This window comes from Populus trichocarpa, chromosome 9, assembly GCF_000002775.5.
Source record: "Populus trichocarpa isolate Nisqually-1 chromosome 9, P.trichocarpa_v4.1, whole genome shotgun sequence".
NCBI classification, from domain to species: domain Eukaryota; kingdom Viridiplantae; phylum Streptophyta; class Magnoliopsida; order Malpighiales; family Salicaceae; genus Populus; species Populus trichocarpa.
Window position 1 is genome coordinate 10,415,214 of NC_037293.2, and position 15,241 is coordinate 10,430,454.

The 15,241-nt window shown below is 31.4% G+C and overlaps 1 protein-coding gene across 2 annotated transcripts; it reads left to right on the plus strand.

Moving 5' to 3' along the window:
- The first annotated feature begins 10,623 nt into the window (after positions 1 to 10,623).
- On the plus strand, positions 10,624 to 14,401 carry LOC7463986 (bZIP transcription factor 29). 2 transcript variants are annotated; one of them, XM_024608669.2, is made up of 5 exons: positions 10,624 to 10,933; positions 11,029 to 12,503; positions 12,892 to 13,024; positions 13,110 to 13,194; positions 13,750 to 14,401. In XM_024608669.2, the coding sequence occupies exons 2-5, from the start codon at positions 11,212 to 11,214 to the stop codon at positions 14,040 to 14,042; spliced, it is 1,803 nt and encodes a 600-aa protein (XP_024464437.2). In that variant the 5' UTR covers positions 10,624 to 10,933; positions 11,029 to 11,211; the 3' UTR covers positions 14,043 to 14,401. The 2 variants fall into 2 exon arrangements, with proteins under 2 accessions (XP_024464437.2, XP_002313753.3); XM_002313717.4 differs by having other exon boundaries at positions 10,624 to 10,909.
- The last annotated feature ends 840 nt before the right edge of the window (positions 14,402 to 15,241 follow it).

Genomic DNA, 15,241 nt, shown 5'->3' on the forward strand with positions numbered 1-15,241 from the left:
GGTTGCCTTTTCCTTTTATTCATGGTCATTGTTGTTTTCTCCTGAAAAAATCGAAGTATTTTCTTCTAAAGTTATATGCTCCTACTGACATAGAATAGCAATAGACTAATTGCGGACACCTAATTTTTTTTTTTTTTAATAAAATAATCATATTAACTTGGGTTTTTAACCATGTAACATTAGGTTAATTTTTTTATAAAAAAAAAAAACTTTTGCAGATAAGATGTTGACTCAACTTTTGTTTTTGTAGCTTTTTTATTTTCTATTTTTAGTAAATAACATGGAGTGGAAAATAGTGATAAAAGCAAGCAATTTTAAAACATGTTTGAGATTCTGGTAGATGTTTCTTAAAATATTTTTTTATTTTTAAATTTTTGATATTAGTATATTTATATTAAAATGATCTTAAAAAAATTGAAAATTAAAAAAAATCAAAAAATTATAAAATTTGGCTCAAATTATGGCCTTTATTACAACGCTCTTAGAAGCCGCCAACGTTTATTTTTTGGGTCTCTCGATCTTGTTGTAATCGGAAACCTTCTATATTTCCCACGAACATACAAGAATGTTTGCATTACCATATTTTGATTTGATGACCTTTGTTGAGCTAATTCTTGAATTGAGACTGAATAAATGTATCAATTACCTTTATTGCTCGAATTATATAAAGGAAAGTGATAAAATTCATCACAAAATATATATTTTATATTTAAATTAGTTTTCAAATAATACCGATTAGTTATGGTGTGTTTGAGAATATGGCAATGATTATGGTTTAAAGTGTTTATCTTTTAAAAATACATCAAAATAATAATTTTTTATTTTTTAAAATTATTTTTAATATTAATATATCAAAATATATTACACTACTACGTAACTGTGGCCGTCAACACTGTACTTCTACACAAGGCTAAAAAATCCCAGCTGAATTCGAATCGAGATGGTATTCAGAGTAGAGAATCAGTGCCCCTTCGCAGACTTTGATGACAAAAACATTTTGACGGCATGTTTCAGACTCCATAGCTTAGAAGCCAAGCTCCGTCAATCGCGAGAACTTGGCATCATAGCATATTCTTACTTTGTGCTCAGTTTTGTTGAAATTCCATCAGAGCATATTCCCGGAAAAGAAATCACTATGGACTTCGAACAGAGTATTATATTACTTCAGATTTACAAACCACGTTAAGAAAAGGAACTGTCCACTCGAACAAGTAACCGGAAATTACAACAATACAATAAATTAAGGAAATTCTTGCATTTTTACATCGGAAGACTAACAAATGGATAATTCCCTTTAATTCCTTGCTTGGACAGTCAACTAGTTGAGTTTGATGTAGCTTAGAAATACATGGAAAGAGTAGTCAGAACTTCAAAATCCCTACCTTGTTCAAGGTCGGAGGGAGATCAAATTCGCTAATAGTTTTTGTTCGGTATTTTAGTAGTTTTTATAATTATAATTTTAAAAAATATATATATTTGGTTAAAATTATAATAATATTTATTTTATTTATAAAATAAATGAAAAGCACGTTTATATTAATAAAAAAAACAAATTATTTTAGTTTTTATAAAATCATTATTTAAAATGCAATTATATGTGTGGCAGAAAACATTTAACTATATAATTTTTTCTGTGTAGCATAATAAAAATGTAAAAGTTACAAAGATATTAAGGGGTGTTTGGGGATATGATAGCTGTTATATTTTAAAGTGTTTTTTACTCGAAAATACATTAAAATAATTTTTTTATTTTTAAAAAATTATTTTTGATATCAGCACGTTAAAATAATTTAAAAATATTAAAAAAATATTTTTTAAAATATATATTTTTAAAATACAAAATCAATGAAAAGTATCATAGCCGTCTAGTATCGTTCAAATTAAGGCAAGCACGAAAAAAGTTTTGGTTCTAGAGTCCTGCTGTTCACACGTTGGCTCATTGACACCGACGTTATTTAACGACAAGAAGTATGCTTGCTTGCCTTGATTGACGGTGGAGATCATGCGTACTTTCAGGTGTGATAACACCCCACGAGTTACTAGCTTCGATAACAAGTGCATGGAATTCGAGTTTCAGTGAGCGCTAGTTAAGGGACTCGTGTTTCGTTGTAAATTTAATAAATTTTTATTGGTAAAAAATAATAAATATATATACAAGTTTTAAAATTTTATTTTTTAAAAAAATTATAATTATAAACTAAAAAGTCTATGAGAACTATTTGCATTAATAAATACAAAAAATAAATGAAAATAAAAAAACAATGACTAAATTGGATATGAAATATTAATGGTAGGACACTGTTATACTTTGGCCAACTATTTATTTTTTTTATTAATATTTTATGAATGTGAAAGATTAAATTGCCCATTAAACTCAATTTAATTATAACAAAAAAAAAACTAAAATAAAACGTGACAAAGCCCTTTTTTTCACCACAATAGTGCGATTGCACGATGAGACATATGCCCAGTCTCGGGGGAAGGAAGCTTTATTCTTGTCTCTTCCTGGGATAAATGAGTAATTTAAGGTCAGTTTATTTTTTCGTTTTAAAAATATTTTAAATTTTTTTTATTTTTTTCTTTACTTTAAATTAATATTTTTTAAACTGCCATATGCTCAGAAAAATCAAAATCTTTAAAATGCCTTGGGTGCAAGTTGGTAATTTATTTTGCTTATACGACTAATTAAATCATTTGACTATTAAGAAAAAAAAAGTCAAGAGTCAGGTTTGTCTCTACTTAAATTGCTAGTGACCAATATGTCTACATGAAAAGATCGAATTACCCTTTATTTGTCAGGATAGTGTGTATTTTCTGAAGGTCAGTAGCAGGAAAAACATTCTTCGTTGCAGTGAATTATATGATATTATTATTAAATCAACCTAACATGTGAGCTTTGAACTATCCAATCTAACTTTTTATATGGTATGAGTTTTAAAATTAACTCCTATAAAAATTACTTTAAAATAATTTTATCAACTTAATAGATTCAAAGACAATAAAACAGATCAGTAAAAAATATAGTTTGACTTGAATAAATAATTAGAATAATATCTTATTATTATTATTATTATTATTATAAAAATATATCAAATCAATCTGGGCTTCATGACTTAACTCGTCAAATTATTGATCCAGATTACGGACTCTGCTAAATTTAACAACTTTGTTTTTTAAAAAAAAAAAAACAATTATGTTTTACCGAATGATATAATAAATAAATTTACGTAAAATTGAGTATCAACCAAATATTAAAATATTTGTTTGAGATTATGATAACCTAACTCGACATGTCAATATTAAAACCTCATAATCCAATTATTTACTTAGCCTAGTTTTGAAATTAACCTATAGGAGAGTGTCTACATGTGACCTAAATTACTTAGTGGGTTTTACAAATAAAAATGTGGTATGATTATTTTTTTAAGATGATATTTTTTTTAATATCTCAAACAAACATCCAGATAACTTGTCACACTCACCACTCGGATTATAAATCTATTTTATTTTTTATTTTTTTTAAATATTTTTTATTTAGCGATACTATAAATACATGTGAAATTGAGTACCAATAAAAAATCTGGATGCTTGTTTGAGAAAATAAACCAAAACAAAATTTTTGGAGCACGGTAGTTTTAATTTACATGAAATTTTAGTTTTTTATAATTTTATTGTATTAATATAAAAATAAAAAATATAATTATTTTAATATACTATTAAATAAAATATATTTTAAAAAATATTATGCATCTCAGTATAAAATATATTATAGGAGGGGATATTTGATCCCGGGTTTTTATAGCAGTTTACTGAATTAATTGTCTGGCTTTGAATTTTACGGGACATGTATAATAAAAAATAATAGTTTTTTTTTTTTAATGTCAAGGGTACTATCAAGCCAAACTGGCTTGTTAATTAGTACCAAATATATATATTTTTTCTGATGATTTTAAGAATGTATATCCCATATTAATATAATATAGTTAAATAAATCTGATAAATATCTATGAATGCTCGCTTCAAAATTAGAATCTAGAAAAATAAAAATATAACAAACCTGCGTAAAGAATCTGTCGAAGTAAAACAAAAAAAGCTTTTTTTTTATTTATTATTATTATTATACGTGCAACTTGGAAAAAATAACATCATAGAGGCAATGTTGCTTTTGAAAATATCAATGTGGTACAGGGTGTTGATTTTCAAATTATTTTTATTTGAAAATATATTAAAATAATTTTTTTTATTTTTTTAAAATTTATTTTTAAAATTAATATGTAAAATTAATTCAAAAAAATTAAAATTAAAAATAATTTAAATTCTTTCAAAAACTTGAAACGTAATGCCGAACAAGATATTGCAAAACAGGGACACATTCAATCCTTCATCTCTGATCCAATCAACTAGAGGGCAAGAGATTAATGGCGCAGTAACAAAATCTCCCTTGGAAGACAATACGACATCGTTAGTGAAGTTGATAAAATGACAAAAATGTCTCTCTTTCACGTTTGTTAGGTCATGTCATGTCCATCTCTAAGTGGGTCCAGTCAGAAGAAAAATTAAATGGGCCGTGTCTGCTTTTTTGACTGACAAGTGCTTCAATTAGAGTGGATAAGCATACCCTTTTTCTTCGAAGCACTAAAATGCGCCACGTGCTCCTTAAAGCCACTATCGGTTCTTCTCAACGCGTGTCCTCGTAGGTCCTACTCGTTCAGGTGAACATAAAAACGTCTTCGATGGTCATGCAAGAGCCACGTGGACATCTTAGCTGATTGTTTTTTTATTTTTTATTTTTTTAATTATTTCAAAATCAAAAATATATTTTAAAAACTAACTACAACCATTTTATGTTTTGAAAAATAATTTTATTTAATGTGCACAACTATTCATATCCTTTTTAATTATAACTTTCCTTTAATTAAGATAATATATATATATATATATATATATATATATATATATATATATATATATATATATATCATTCTTATACGTGTGAAAATAAATTAAGATTCAGTCTCTTCGTAAAAAAGAATAATCCTTCATCCAGATAAAAAATTGAGTTTATAATAAAAGAATTAAAACTAAATAATAACATGGAAAACAGACCTAATTGTCACTTGCATCAATATTATTAAAATTAATTGAGATAACATGTACATTCATACACATGCATGTTTTAACAGATGAAATTTAATTATTTTTTTCTTTTATTTTTGTTAAAATTTAATTTTTTTGTATGTTCTGGATCGTTTTAATGTGCTGGTCTCAAAAAAAATTTTAAAAAATAAAAAAATATTATTTTAATGCATTTCGACACGAAAAATACTTTAAAAAGCAATCGCAATAACACGAAAAACAATTTAAAAAACAACCGCAACCACACTTTTAAGTAGGCCGAGAGTTCTATGTTGAGAGATGATTTTTCAAGAGAATGAAACAAAGATTTTGATATATTTTGTTAAGCATGATGAACGAGCACGAACAAGATTTCATGAAATTGATTCTCAGACTATCCATGAATGATTTGTTGGTTCCTCCCCTAACTTAAATTGAATTAAAGTAGACTTTGAGTTTTTAAGATCTGATTTTATGGTGCACCGTTTGGGAAGTTCTCAACAAATTTATTAAAAAATAAAATAAATATCATTTTAATGTATTTCAACACGCATAAAAAAATACTTTTAAGCGTTGGATTGTGAATTCATGTATGTATATGACTTTTTCCAGAAAGATTTTATATCCAAACCTTAACTAATAAATTATTTTTTCACCCTACCAGTATAATTTTTTTTATTGAAATCCTAGTATCTAAAAATTCATTGAATTTTAAGTCGAGCTGACCCATTAAAAAATAAAATTTTATATATTTTATTTATAAAACTTGAATTTAAAATTTTATTTTTAAAAAATAAACGTTAAACTACTTGAATTAACCACCATTATCTCCACCTCTATATTTATGCGCGCGCGCGTGTTAATTTGCGTTCTTTTTCTTCAATAAATTAATGCTCATTGATTTTCTGAAGAGGTAGGAAACATGGACGCACTTCGTCCGGTGCTAGTTTTGAATTTGTGCGAGTAATGGGGCCGCATGCACAGAAATTTCGGCGGTGTTTGTTTTTTTTATTTTATTTTCACCGTATTTAAAAAATATTATTTTATTATATTTATAATAAGAAAATATTTTAAAAATTAATAATTATTATAATGTTAAACGGAATCTTTACTTGCCACTCCTTGCCATGCAGTATGTTAAATCATTGATATTAAATTCCTGATTGATCTATCATATCATAACTTATTTGAGTTGAATTGCATATCTTAGTTGATTTAGTTAAAATTCCGGTGATATCTGATATAATTTTTTTAAAAATATAAAATAAAATGATAATATTATAATTTTTATTTTAAAAAATAAAATAAAAAATAATTCAAATCAATTCTGACCCGTACTTTAAACAAGTTCGGGATTTATAACCATGTTCGTTTAAAATATACTCTTGTCTTCAAATTTACTCAGAAAATAATAATTTCCAGGGCACCCTAAATTTGATGCCAAATTCGTACTACAATTTTATCAACGCAAGCAATCATTGTACTTTTTTTTTTTCCCTTTGTTGGAAAACATGTTCCTAACAAACACCACCACTTGATGCTCCTGATACCAAACCAAGGACAAATCTCTAGCCGAACATCTCTTGTGGCTCTGCTGCGGGTTTGGTAATTCCAACTTATCAGGGCCATGCATTTTCATATCTAGCCCTTGGCTTTCAATTAGGCAGTGCCTTGCTACCCACCTTGCTTCTTTACAGTGTGTAGGCCATTTTTAAAGTTGTGGACAAGGATGTTGCTCATTGTCAATGCAATGGTCTCACTTTCGGTGACAATGAACATCAACATTCTGGACAAGGCACCATTGCTAGTCAAGATACAGCTTTGAGATTTCTGATCAGACACCTCCTTCTTTCTGGGCCATGGGACATGGAGTCGACACCGTCAGGAGCGAGGACGACCCTTTTCTCGTGGCTCGCTTCACTAGCAATTACGTGCCAGCTTCGGTGCACCATGTAACAGTAGCCTAGCCATGAACCTGCTCCAAACCAGGAGGTTACATGTAAGCTCTTGTTCACATGTTCAAGAGCAACTGTGCGAGCAGTTGTTTTGGTGGTAAGAGATTTCTTAATATACTGTTGTAAGTTCAAGTAGACTGCGGTATTACAGTAATAATAAGACAAAAGTAGTATACATTTTCAAAGGGAAAAAAAATGCACGGAATCAATATTAATCACTTTATTGTTTGTGAAGTTAAATTAATCAATCTTATTTTATATATGATTCCCATGCTCATTTCTAAATTTAATTAGAAAAATTATGATGCGGAGTGGCGCCTTTTAAAAATCATTCAAATAGATTTAATCTTAGTTGATGTATAAGTTTATTCAAAGATGTTTTTATTCTTGAATAAAAAAGATAAACTCTTTATGAACATATAATTCGAGTTGCGAATGACCTATACATCTTAAATCTAAATGCAAACATACTTTGCGTTGGAATGTGAGATATAAAAAGTGTTTATTTTTGTGATTAAAATTGTTTTTTTTAAATATTAAATTAATATTTTTTTATATGTTTTTTTTTATAATTTTAATGCACCGATGCTAAAATAAAAAATATAATAGGATATATTTTCAATGAAAAAACATTATTGATGATATAATTTCATATAAAAATCACTGTAGTGATTTGTAAGAGAAGAAAATTGAAGGGTCTTTTTATTTAAAAATCTTAGGTGAACAAATGCGAGCTTATTCGAGAGTGTGGTTGTGGTTACTTTTCAAAGTGTTTTTAGTATTGAAATACATTAAAATGATATATTTTTTATTTTTTAAAATTTATTTTAAGATCAACATATCAAAACGATTCAAAATGAAAAAAATTAGCAAAAAAAATTTAAAATTTTAAAAAATACGGTTTTCACCGTATTTCCAATAAAAAAGTGGTGGGATTTTTGGGGTCCATTTACTTGCCTGCCTTTTGGACAAGTCACGGATAAGAGCTGCAACTAAATGGAAGACAGGTATGAAACTTTCCAAATCTTTTAGCTAGCTTATTCTGGTAGGGTGGTTGGCATTACACAACATAAGTCAACAAAGAAACATCGAACTAAAATCTGATGTATTTTTCCTTTTCCAATTGGAAAGCACTACCCATTCCCTCACGGCCCAAGATCAGTAACATCAATTTAAATTTCATGTCCGAAGATAATGTATTTTTTTAAGCAATTTGATGCTGCCAATCCCCTTTGCTAGACGTGCATGAGTTCTCCAAACGTCAGCTCCTGCAGCCCCCGAGTGCGTCTTCTTGAAGTTATGTATATTTTGTCCTTGAAATTAAGTAACCCCCTGCACAAGATGTCCATTCTCGATTGGTGCAAGTCACGAGAGAGACTAGGGTGATAATGACTCGGAACACCTTCCAGATTTTTAAAGACAAGAAGCCTTCCCTGGAAAAAAAAATTCAAGATAAGAAGGCTCGCTATGAAGGTAAGCTACAGGCCTACCAGGATGCAATTTGGAATCAATAATGGATGCCCAAAATTGAAGCAATATATCTCAATACGAAAGTCTTTGCATTCAATCAAAAGCTTGCAAGACATCTCAATCCTCGATCTTGATGGACACTGGACGTGGGTGCTTGTCGTTCCAAGTGGCGTGAAACCATACATGCTACTCTCGAGAGAACGAGACGACTACTGGTTTAGTCGAGAATTTAAATTTTTTTTAATGCATAGAAATATGTGTATAGTAGACTGGTAGTATGTACATAATAAGCCTTATTGTACTAAGTATGTAGTGTGTTTTTTAAGGATGTTTTCAAATTAAAATAATTTTTATATTTGATATGAAAATATTAAAACTATTTAAAAATGTTAATTTAGTTTTTTTAAATAAAAAATATTATATAACTACAAAATATTATAAAATTATTTCTACATTTAGGTAGTTCGTGACCTTGGGGTGGATAGAAGGGATTATGGAAACTGATATAATAAGAAGTAAAAACAATTGCAATCAGAATTTAAATAAAATCAAGCGAGGGATAAAAAGGAAAAAAAGAAAAATTGCCATGTCATCCATGATAAAAAAAAAAATCCCAGGAAAACCAGATCGAACGTTCAAGAATGGGAATAGTATAATAATCGAATCCATTGAAAAGAAGATTATGGAAGGTAAATATCTGGGATGAAAAAATGCACACCAAATATAGCAAAATAATAATAATAATAATAATAATAATAATAAATGGTAATATAATGATGCAAATATAAAACAGAAAGAAAATAAATTCCATGATTGACCAGTATGGGTGCAGAGGCAGACAAAGTATGGAAGAAATAAATTCCACGACTACCAAAGCTTTTGACTCGGAAGACCCACTCTCTTGAGGGGTCTGTGCACCGTATCTTAAGGGGTCTCTGCAACGTATTATCATGTTTTAAAAATATTTTTAAAAATATATATTTTTTATTTTTTTAACTTCAAATTAATATATTTTAAAATCATTTTAATATTTTAATATTAAAAATAATTTTTTAAAAATAAAAAAATATTATTTTGATATGTTTGTAAGTAAAAACACTTTAAAAAATAACCGCAACCACACTCCCACACTCCCGAATATGATCATTTAAAATGAAAATTTTCTTTCACTTATCAAATCAAACACTGATTTCTAATTAAATTAGAATTTTTTTTTAACTTGATGTGATTATATTCAAGAAAAAACTTAACAAACATTTCATTTAAAATACTACCTGTGTTGGAGATTTACATTATAGTCATGATAATTATCATGCAATAATAGCAATATAATAAATTAGCAAGAATATTTTTAAGAAATTCTACAAATATTAATTTTATGAATAACTCCAAGCATGTATTATCAAACTATATTGATAAAATAAAATAAATTAATTCTTGATATCAGCTACAATAATCATCTACCTATCTCATGTTGATTTTTAGGCATGTTTTTACTTGAATTTTATTTTATAAAAAATTATGATGATAAAATTATAATAAAAAAAATTGTGGCGAAAATAACAATGAATTACTATTATTTTTGTAATCTTAAAAATAAAAATTTCTATTAAATGTCAAATATATTTACTTTTTAGTTATCTAATTATTTAAATTTAAATTCAAGAAAAGATTCGTGATAAAAAATATCCTTTTTTGTTTTATAAAAGATAATTCTTTCTTAATACACTAATTTCCTTTGAGAATGATACGAAAAAATCCACCATGGACAAATAAAGTAGAAAAATAAAAATTGAACCTAACGTGCATTAGACTGTAATGGAAAGCGCGTGGATGGACAAATAAAGTAGAAAAATAAAGATTGAACCTAACGTGCATTAGACTGTAATGGCAAGCGCGTGGGAGGAAGAAATCCCAAAACTGGCAAAATAAATCCAAAAGATCGAAATTCTTGCTCAATAAGTTGCGGTGACAAAGGGAACAAAGATGTCAAAAACCGAGGTCGGAATGAAATTCAAATTCACATCCAATTCAAATTCACCACAAATTCTTCATTAACTTCACGCGTCTCCCTCTACCGTCATAAAATCCGTGTCGTAGTCTTCGTCATCATAAAAAATAAAAAAATAAAAAACAAAAAACCTCACTGAAATCACGCACGGCCTTTTCATTTCTCCGAGAGAGAACAAATACCAGAGAGACACACACCAAGCCCTTAGTTTTACTTATTTTCTTCGCCATTTCCGCCTTGAAAAACAAAGTGAAAAAAATCTGTGAAAAAAATTATCTTGTTATTTATATGTTTTCAGCAGTCTCGCCGGTTGGTGTCATTTTTTTTTGTGTGGAAATGAACCTTTTGAGTTAACAAGGTAGTCTAGTCTTTACTTATTAAAGTGAGAATCCTGTGTTCACTTTCAATCTTCTTTTTATTTCAGTTTTTTTTTGTGTTGTGGGTTCTTATTCTTGTTTTTGTATGTTCATTTCGCAGGTTTTCAAGGCTTTGTTTGTTTGTTTGATTGGTTTTCATTGTTATTTGATCGAGTTTTGGTGAGAAGTGAAGTGGGTTTATCTTGAAATTGGGGTTTAAGTCTGATCAAAAGTATTAAGGGTTTTGAAGTGGCATTAGTGAAATATTGATTACTGGGTTTTTGCTGGTCTAGAGGTAAGTGAAATGGGTGATACGGAGGATGCTAATAGTGAAATGATACACAGGTTGCAATCTTCTTTTGGAACAACACAATCGTCATCTGCTACAATGTCTAAACAACCCTTTTCTTTGATAAACCAATTAGATGTTTCTCAATTGAATTTGAACCAAACCCAGTTGCGGGCAAGGCATTTTGCGAATTTTTATCAGAATTTTAGTGGTGATAGTAACAAAAGAGTAGGGATTCCGCCTTCACATCCTAATCAGATCCCACCCATTTCGCCGTATTCCCAGATCCCGGTGTCTAGGCCAGCGAACCAGCAAATGAGTACCCAGAATTTCAGTATGGGACCTACCCATTCGCGATCTTTATCGCAGCCATCATCGTTTTTCTGCCTTGATTCCTTGCCACCGTTGAGTCCGGCCCCTTTTCGTGACTCCTCTTCGCCAACGGTTTCGGACCCTATTTCAACTGATGTGTCCATGGAGGATAAGGATGGTAGCTCTCATTCGTTGTTGCCACCCTCCCCTTTTAATAGGGGCAATGCTCCACGTGTTGGTGAGAGTTTACCTCCACGGAAAGCCCATAGAAGGTCTAACAGTGATATTCCATTTGGTAATGTGTTGCAATGTTCACCTCCCCTTATTCCGTTGAGGGGTTCAGGTGGCTTGGAGCGGTCGTTGTCCGGTAGAGAGAATCCAGCGATGGCTAAGCCAGCTCAGTTGGTAAAAAAAGAATGGGAGAGAGGTGGTGAAAGCATTGCGGAGGGGACGGGTGAGAGGAAATCTGAAGGGGATGTGGATGATTTGTTTTCTGCTTATATGAATTTAGATAACATTGATGCGTTGAACTCTTCGGGTACTGATGAGAAGAATGGTAATGAGAATCGTGAGGATTTGGATAGTAGAGCTAGTGGAACTAAGACAAATGGTGGTGATAGCAGTGATAATGAGGCAGAAAGCAGCGTTAATGAAAGTGGTGGCAGCGTGCCAAGAGGAGGATTTAGTTCTTCAACAGAGAAGAGGGAGGGGATCAAAAGGAGTGCTGGAGGTGATATCGCTCCTACCTCCAGGCACTACAGAAGTGTGTCAATGGATAGTTTCATGGGCAAATTGAACTTTGGTGACGAGTCTCCAAAATTGCCACCTTCACCAGGAACTCGTCCAGGTCAACTTTCACCCACCAATTCAATGGATGGCAATGCCTTTAGCTTGGAGTTTGGGAATGGTGAATTTAGTGGTGCTGAACTGAAGAAAATTATGGCTAATGAGAAACTTGCTGAGATTGCTTCAACTGACCCAAAACGTGCAAAGAGGTAACCTTTTATCCCATTTGATCAATAATTCATGTTATGTTGTAGTTTGTGGCATCATAGGCAGATGCCAAAGTCGAGCGTACTGAGCGATGGTATTATTAAAATTTCCTAATATTTCTTAGGCGGTTGGACTCTTGGGCGGTTAGGCTATTGGGTGGTTTAAGATCTACACCATGTAGCCCTATTCGTCTTATGAAAATAAAAGCTCTTTGCTCCTGTGTATGTAGGCAATGTGTATGTAGAGAATTTGCCGAACCACGTTAAATCTTGTGTTTTTTCTAGTTTCTCTTCTATTTCAATATTCATCAATAATTGCCTCAGGTTTTTCTCGATATGTTATAAGCCTGGCCCCGATGTTTCATTTTCTTCATTTGTTGGTCAATATCAGGATTTTGGCGAATCGGCAATCAGCTGCTCGTTCTAAGGAGAGGAAGATGAGATATATTTCAGAATTAGAACACAAGGTTCAGACTTTGCAGACAGAAGCTACCACATTGTCTGCTCAGCTTACTCTTTTACAGGTAGTGATTTAGAGTTTTGAAATTTGTTTCCATGTGTTCTAGTAGTCTCTTTTAAAAAAAAATTTCGTTGTTGTCTTCTCTCCAGAGGGATTCTGTTGGTCTTACAAGCCAGAATAATGAATTGAAATTTCGCCTTCAAGCCATGGAGCAACAAGCACAACTCCGAGATGGTATGGATTCTCCCACCTGGGTTTCTTTGCATTTTTCTCTCTCTTGCATTTATAGGTTTCATTGGCACAAAACAAAAATAGGGTCAGAACCTGTTGTGTGAATGCACCGTGCGTAGTTTGTGCTGGTAGAGTTAGGGGTGGTGGTGGTTTCCTGTTCTTTGTTGTCTGTGGAACTTGCATATCCAGAATTAGGCCTTATGGTATGTAACTTTTATCCATAGCGGTTAGCTCTCCTGCTTGTGTGGCCATGCTGCCATGGACATTTCTATTGTTAACTTATGTCCATATAGTTAGGTGAACAATCACTTGCTTTGAACGTTTATCTGTTGGTGTGTGATACTAACTTCCTAATTAGTGAGCGAAACATGTTGAAAGAATTGCATTGCTAGGAGTAATACTATATATTATATATTAAGAGTTTGTTGATTTCTCGTGCAAGCCCTTTCCCTTGTTCTTTGAAGCACATCTGTACCACATGCGTTATTTACTTGTTCTTTGACATTCAGCTTCAGCATACTTGGTAGATTTATTGGTAATCCTGTTCAATTTTAACAGCTCTAAACGAAGCATTAAACGGTGAAGTACGACGGTTGAAGATTGCTACGGCAGAGCAGGGTGGGGATTCTGACCCATCCAAGGGCTTGGTTCAGCAGCAGCTTTCTGTCAACCCTCAGATGTTCATGCAGCAGCCACGACCTTCTCAACTTAACAGGCAGCAATTGCAGCAGCAGCAGCAGCCTTCAGCCTCCCAAATCAACATGCATCAGTTGCAACAGCAGCAGCAGTCCTCCCAGCCACAGCCTCAACAAAATGGCAGTACTACCTTAAAGTCAGATTCGAATCAATAGGTTGGGGAGAAATCGATGGCTGCTTGGGTTATTAATCGTCTTACCAACTTCTGGTGCTTTACATTTGTTTCTTTCAATGCATTCATTCATTAGTTTTCCATCTCCAAGAGACGTCTTTAAGGTGTGGCAGTTACAAATTCAACCTGCATCGCATATCCAGCTCGGAACTTCGTTTGAAGTGATATATACATACAAGCCTCAATATATGTGTTACTTATGATTATGAATGTTATTTGTATCTGTTAGGTATTTATTTCCTAAAGGGAAACATTTCTTAGGCATAATATGTTTTGTTGAGACGTTTTGAAGAAAACTCTTTCTTTGTTTATTTCAGTAAAGAATGGTTGATTCTCGTTGTAGTTACTTGTGCTTTTCTATCTATTTGCTATGTCATGTTTCTTGTTCTGACTTCTGTCAGAGAACAGAGTGCCATCTGGTGTAAATTTTGTAGAAGGGAGGTCCAAGATCCTCATAAACAATCAAGTATTACACCATCAAAGTTACTAACACAACCAAGAGATTAACTGAGAATAGAACAAAATCTTTTAACATTACCTGGACACAACAAAAATCAACATTGAACCTGCTTCGGTGCTAATCTGACTTTTGTGTTCTTTGATTCTTTCCTTTTCTTCTCTCGCCGCTTCTATGTCTGTGCTTGCATGCTCAGTAGCTTGAATATCCTATGTTTGTAGCCTCTTCTTCTTCGCCCTACACCTTTCGGTTGAATCTTGAATGCACGCAGAAAAAATTGCTGCCGCCTCCTTGCAACCAATAATTGTATTAATACCAATGATAGTATAATCTTAAGCCTCAGAGATAGATAGAAAATTTAAAAATTGAATCTATCGAGTAGCATTTGCTTCCTCTTTTTAGGTTTATGTAATTAGGATTTTTTCTTTATATCTCAGAAATCTTTTGAGCCGCAAGAACCAAGTCTCATTAATGGAAGGATTAGGACTATGATTTGATCTTAAAACCTCTCTTCAACGAGAGGGACCCAACATTTTCACTACTTAATAAAATCCAAACCTAACTGGAAATCTGTTTATGCGATCAAGTTTTTTTTTAAAAAAATTCAACGAATAAAATAAAACATTCGTAAAATCTTAGGGTTGCCATATCCTTCTCACAGTACAATGGAGACACGCCTTTACAATATTACGAAACCAATTTTTACGTACCATCACATAAATGTT

Excerpts from the sequence above, each read along its gene's own strand:
- LOC7463986 (XM_024608669.2), top strand. The coding sequence starts at position 11,212 with ATGGGTGATACGGAGGATGCTAATAGTGAAATGATACACAGGTTGCAA. Across the intron at positions 12,504-12,891 it reads GACCCAAAACGTGCAAAGAG|GATTTTGGCGAATCGGCAAT; the intron begins GTAACCTTTTAT and ends GGTCAATATCAG. Across the intron at positions 13,025-13,109 it reads CTCAGCTTACTCTTTTACAG|AGGGATTCTGTTGGTCTTAC; the intron begins GTAGTGATTTAG and ends TCTTCTCTCCAG.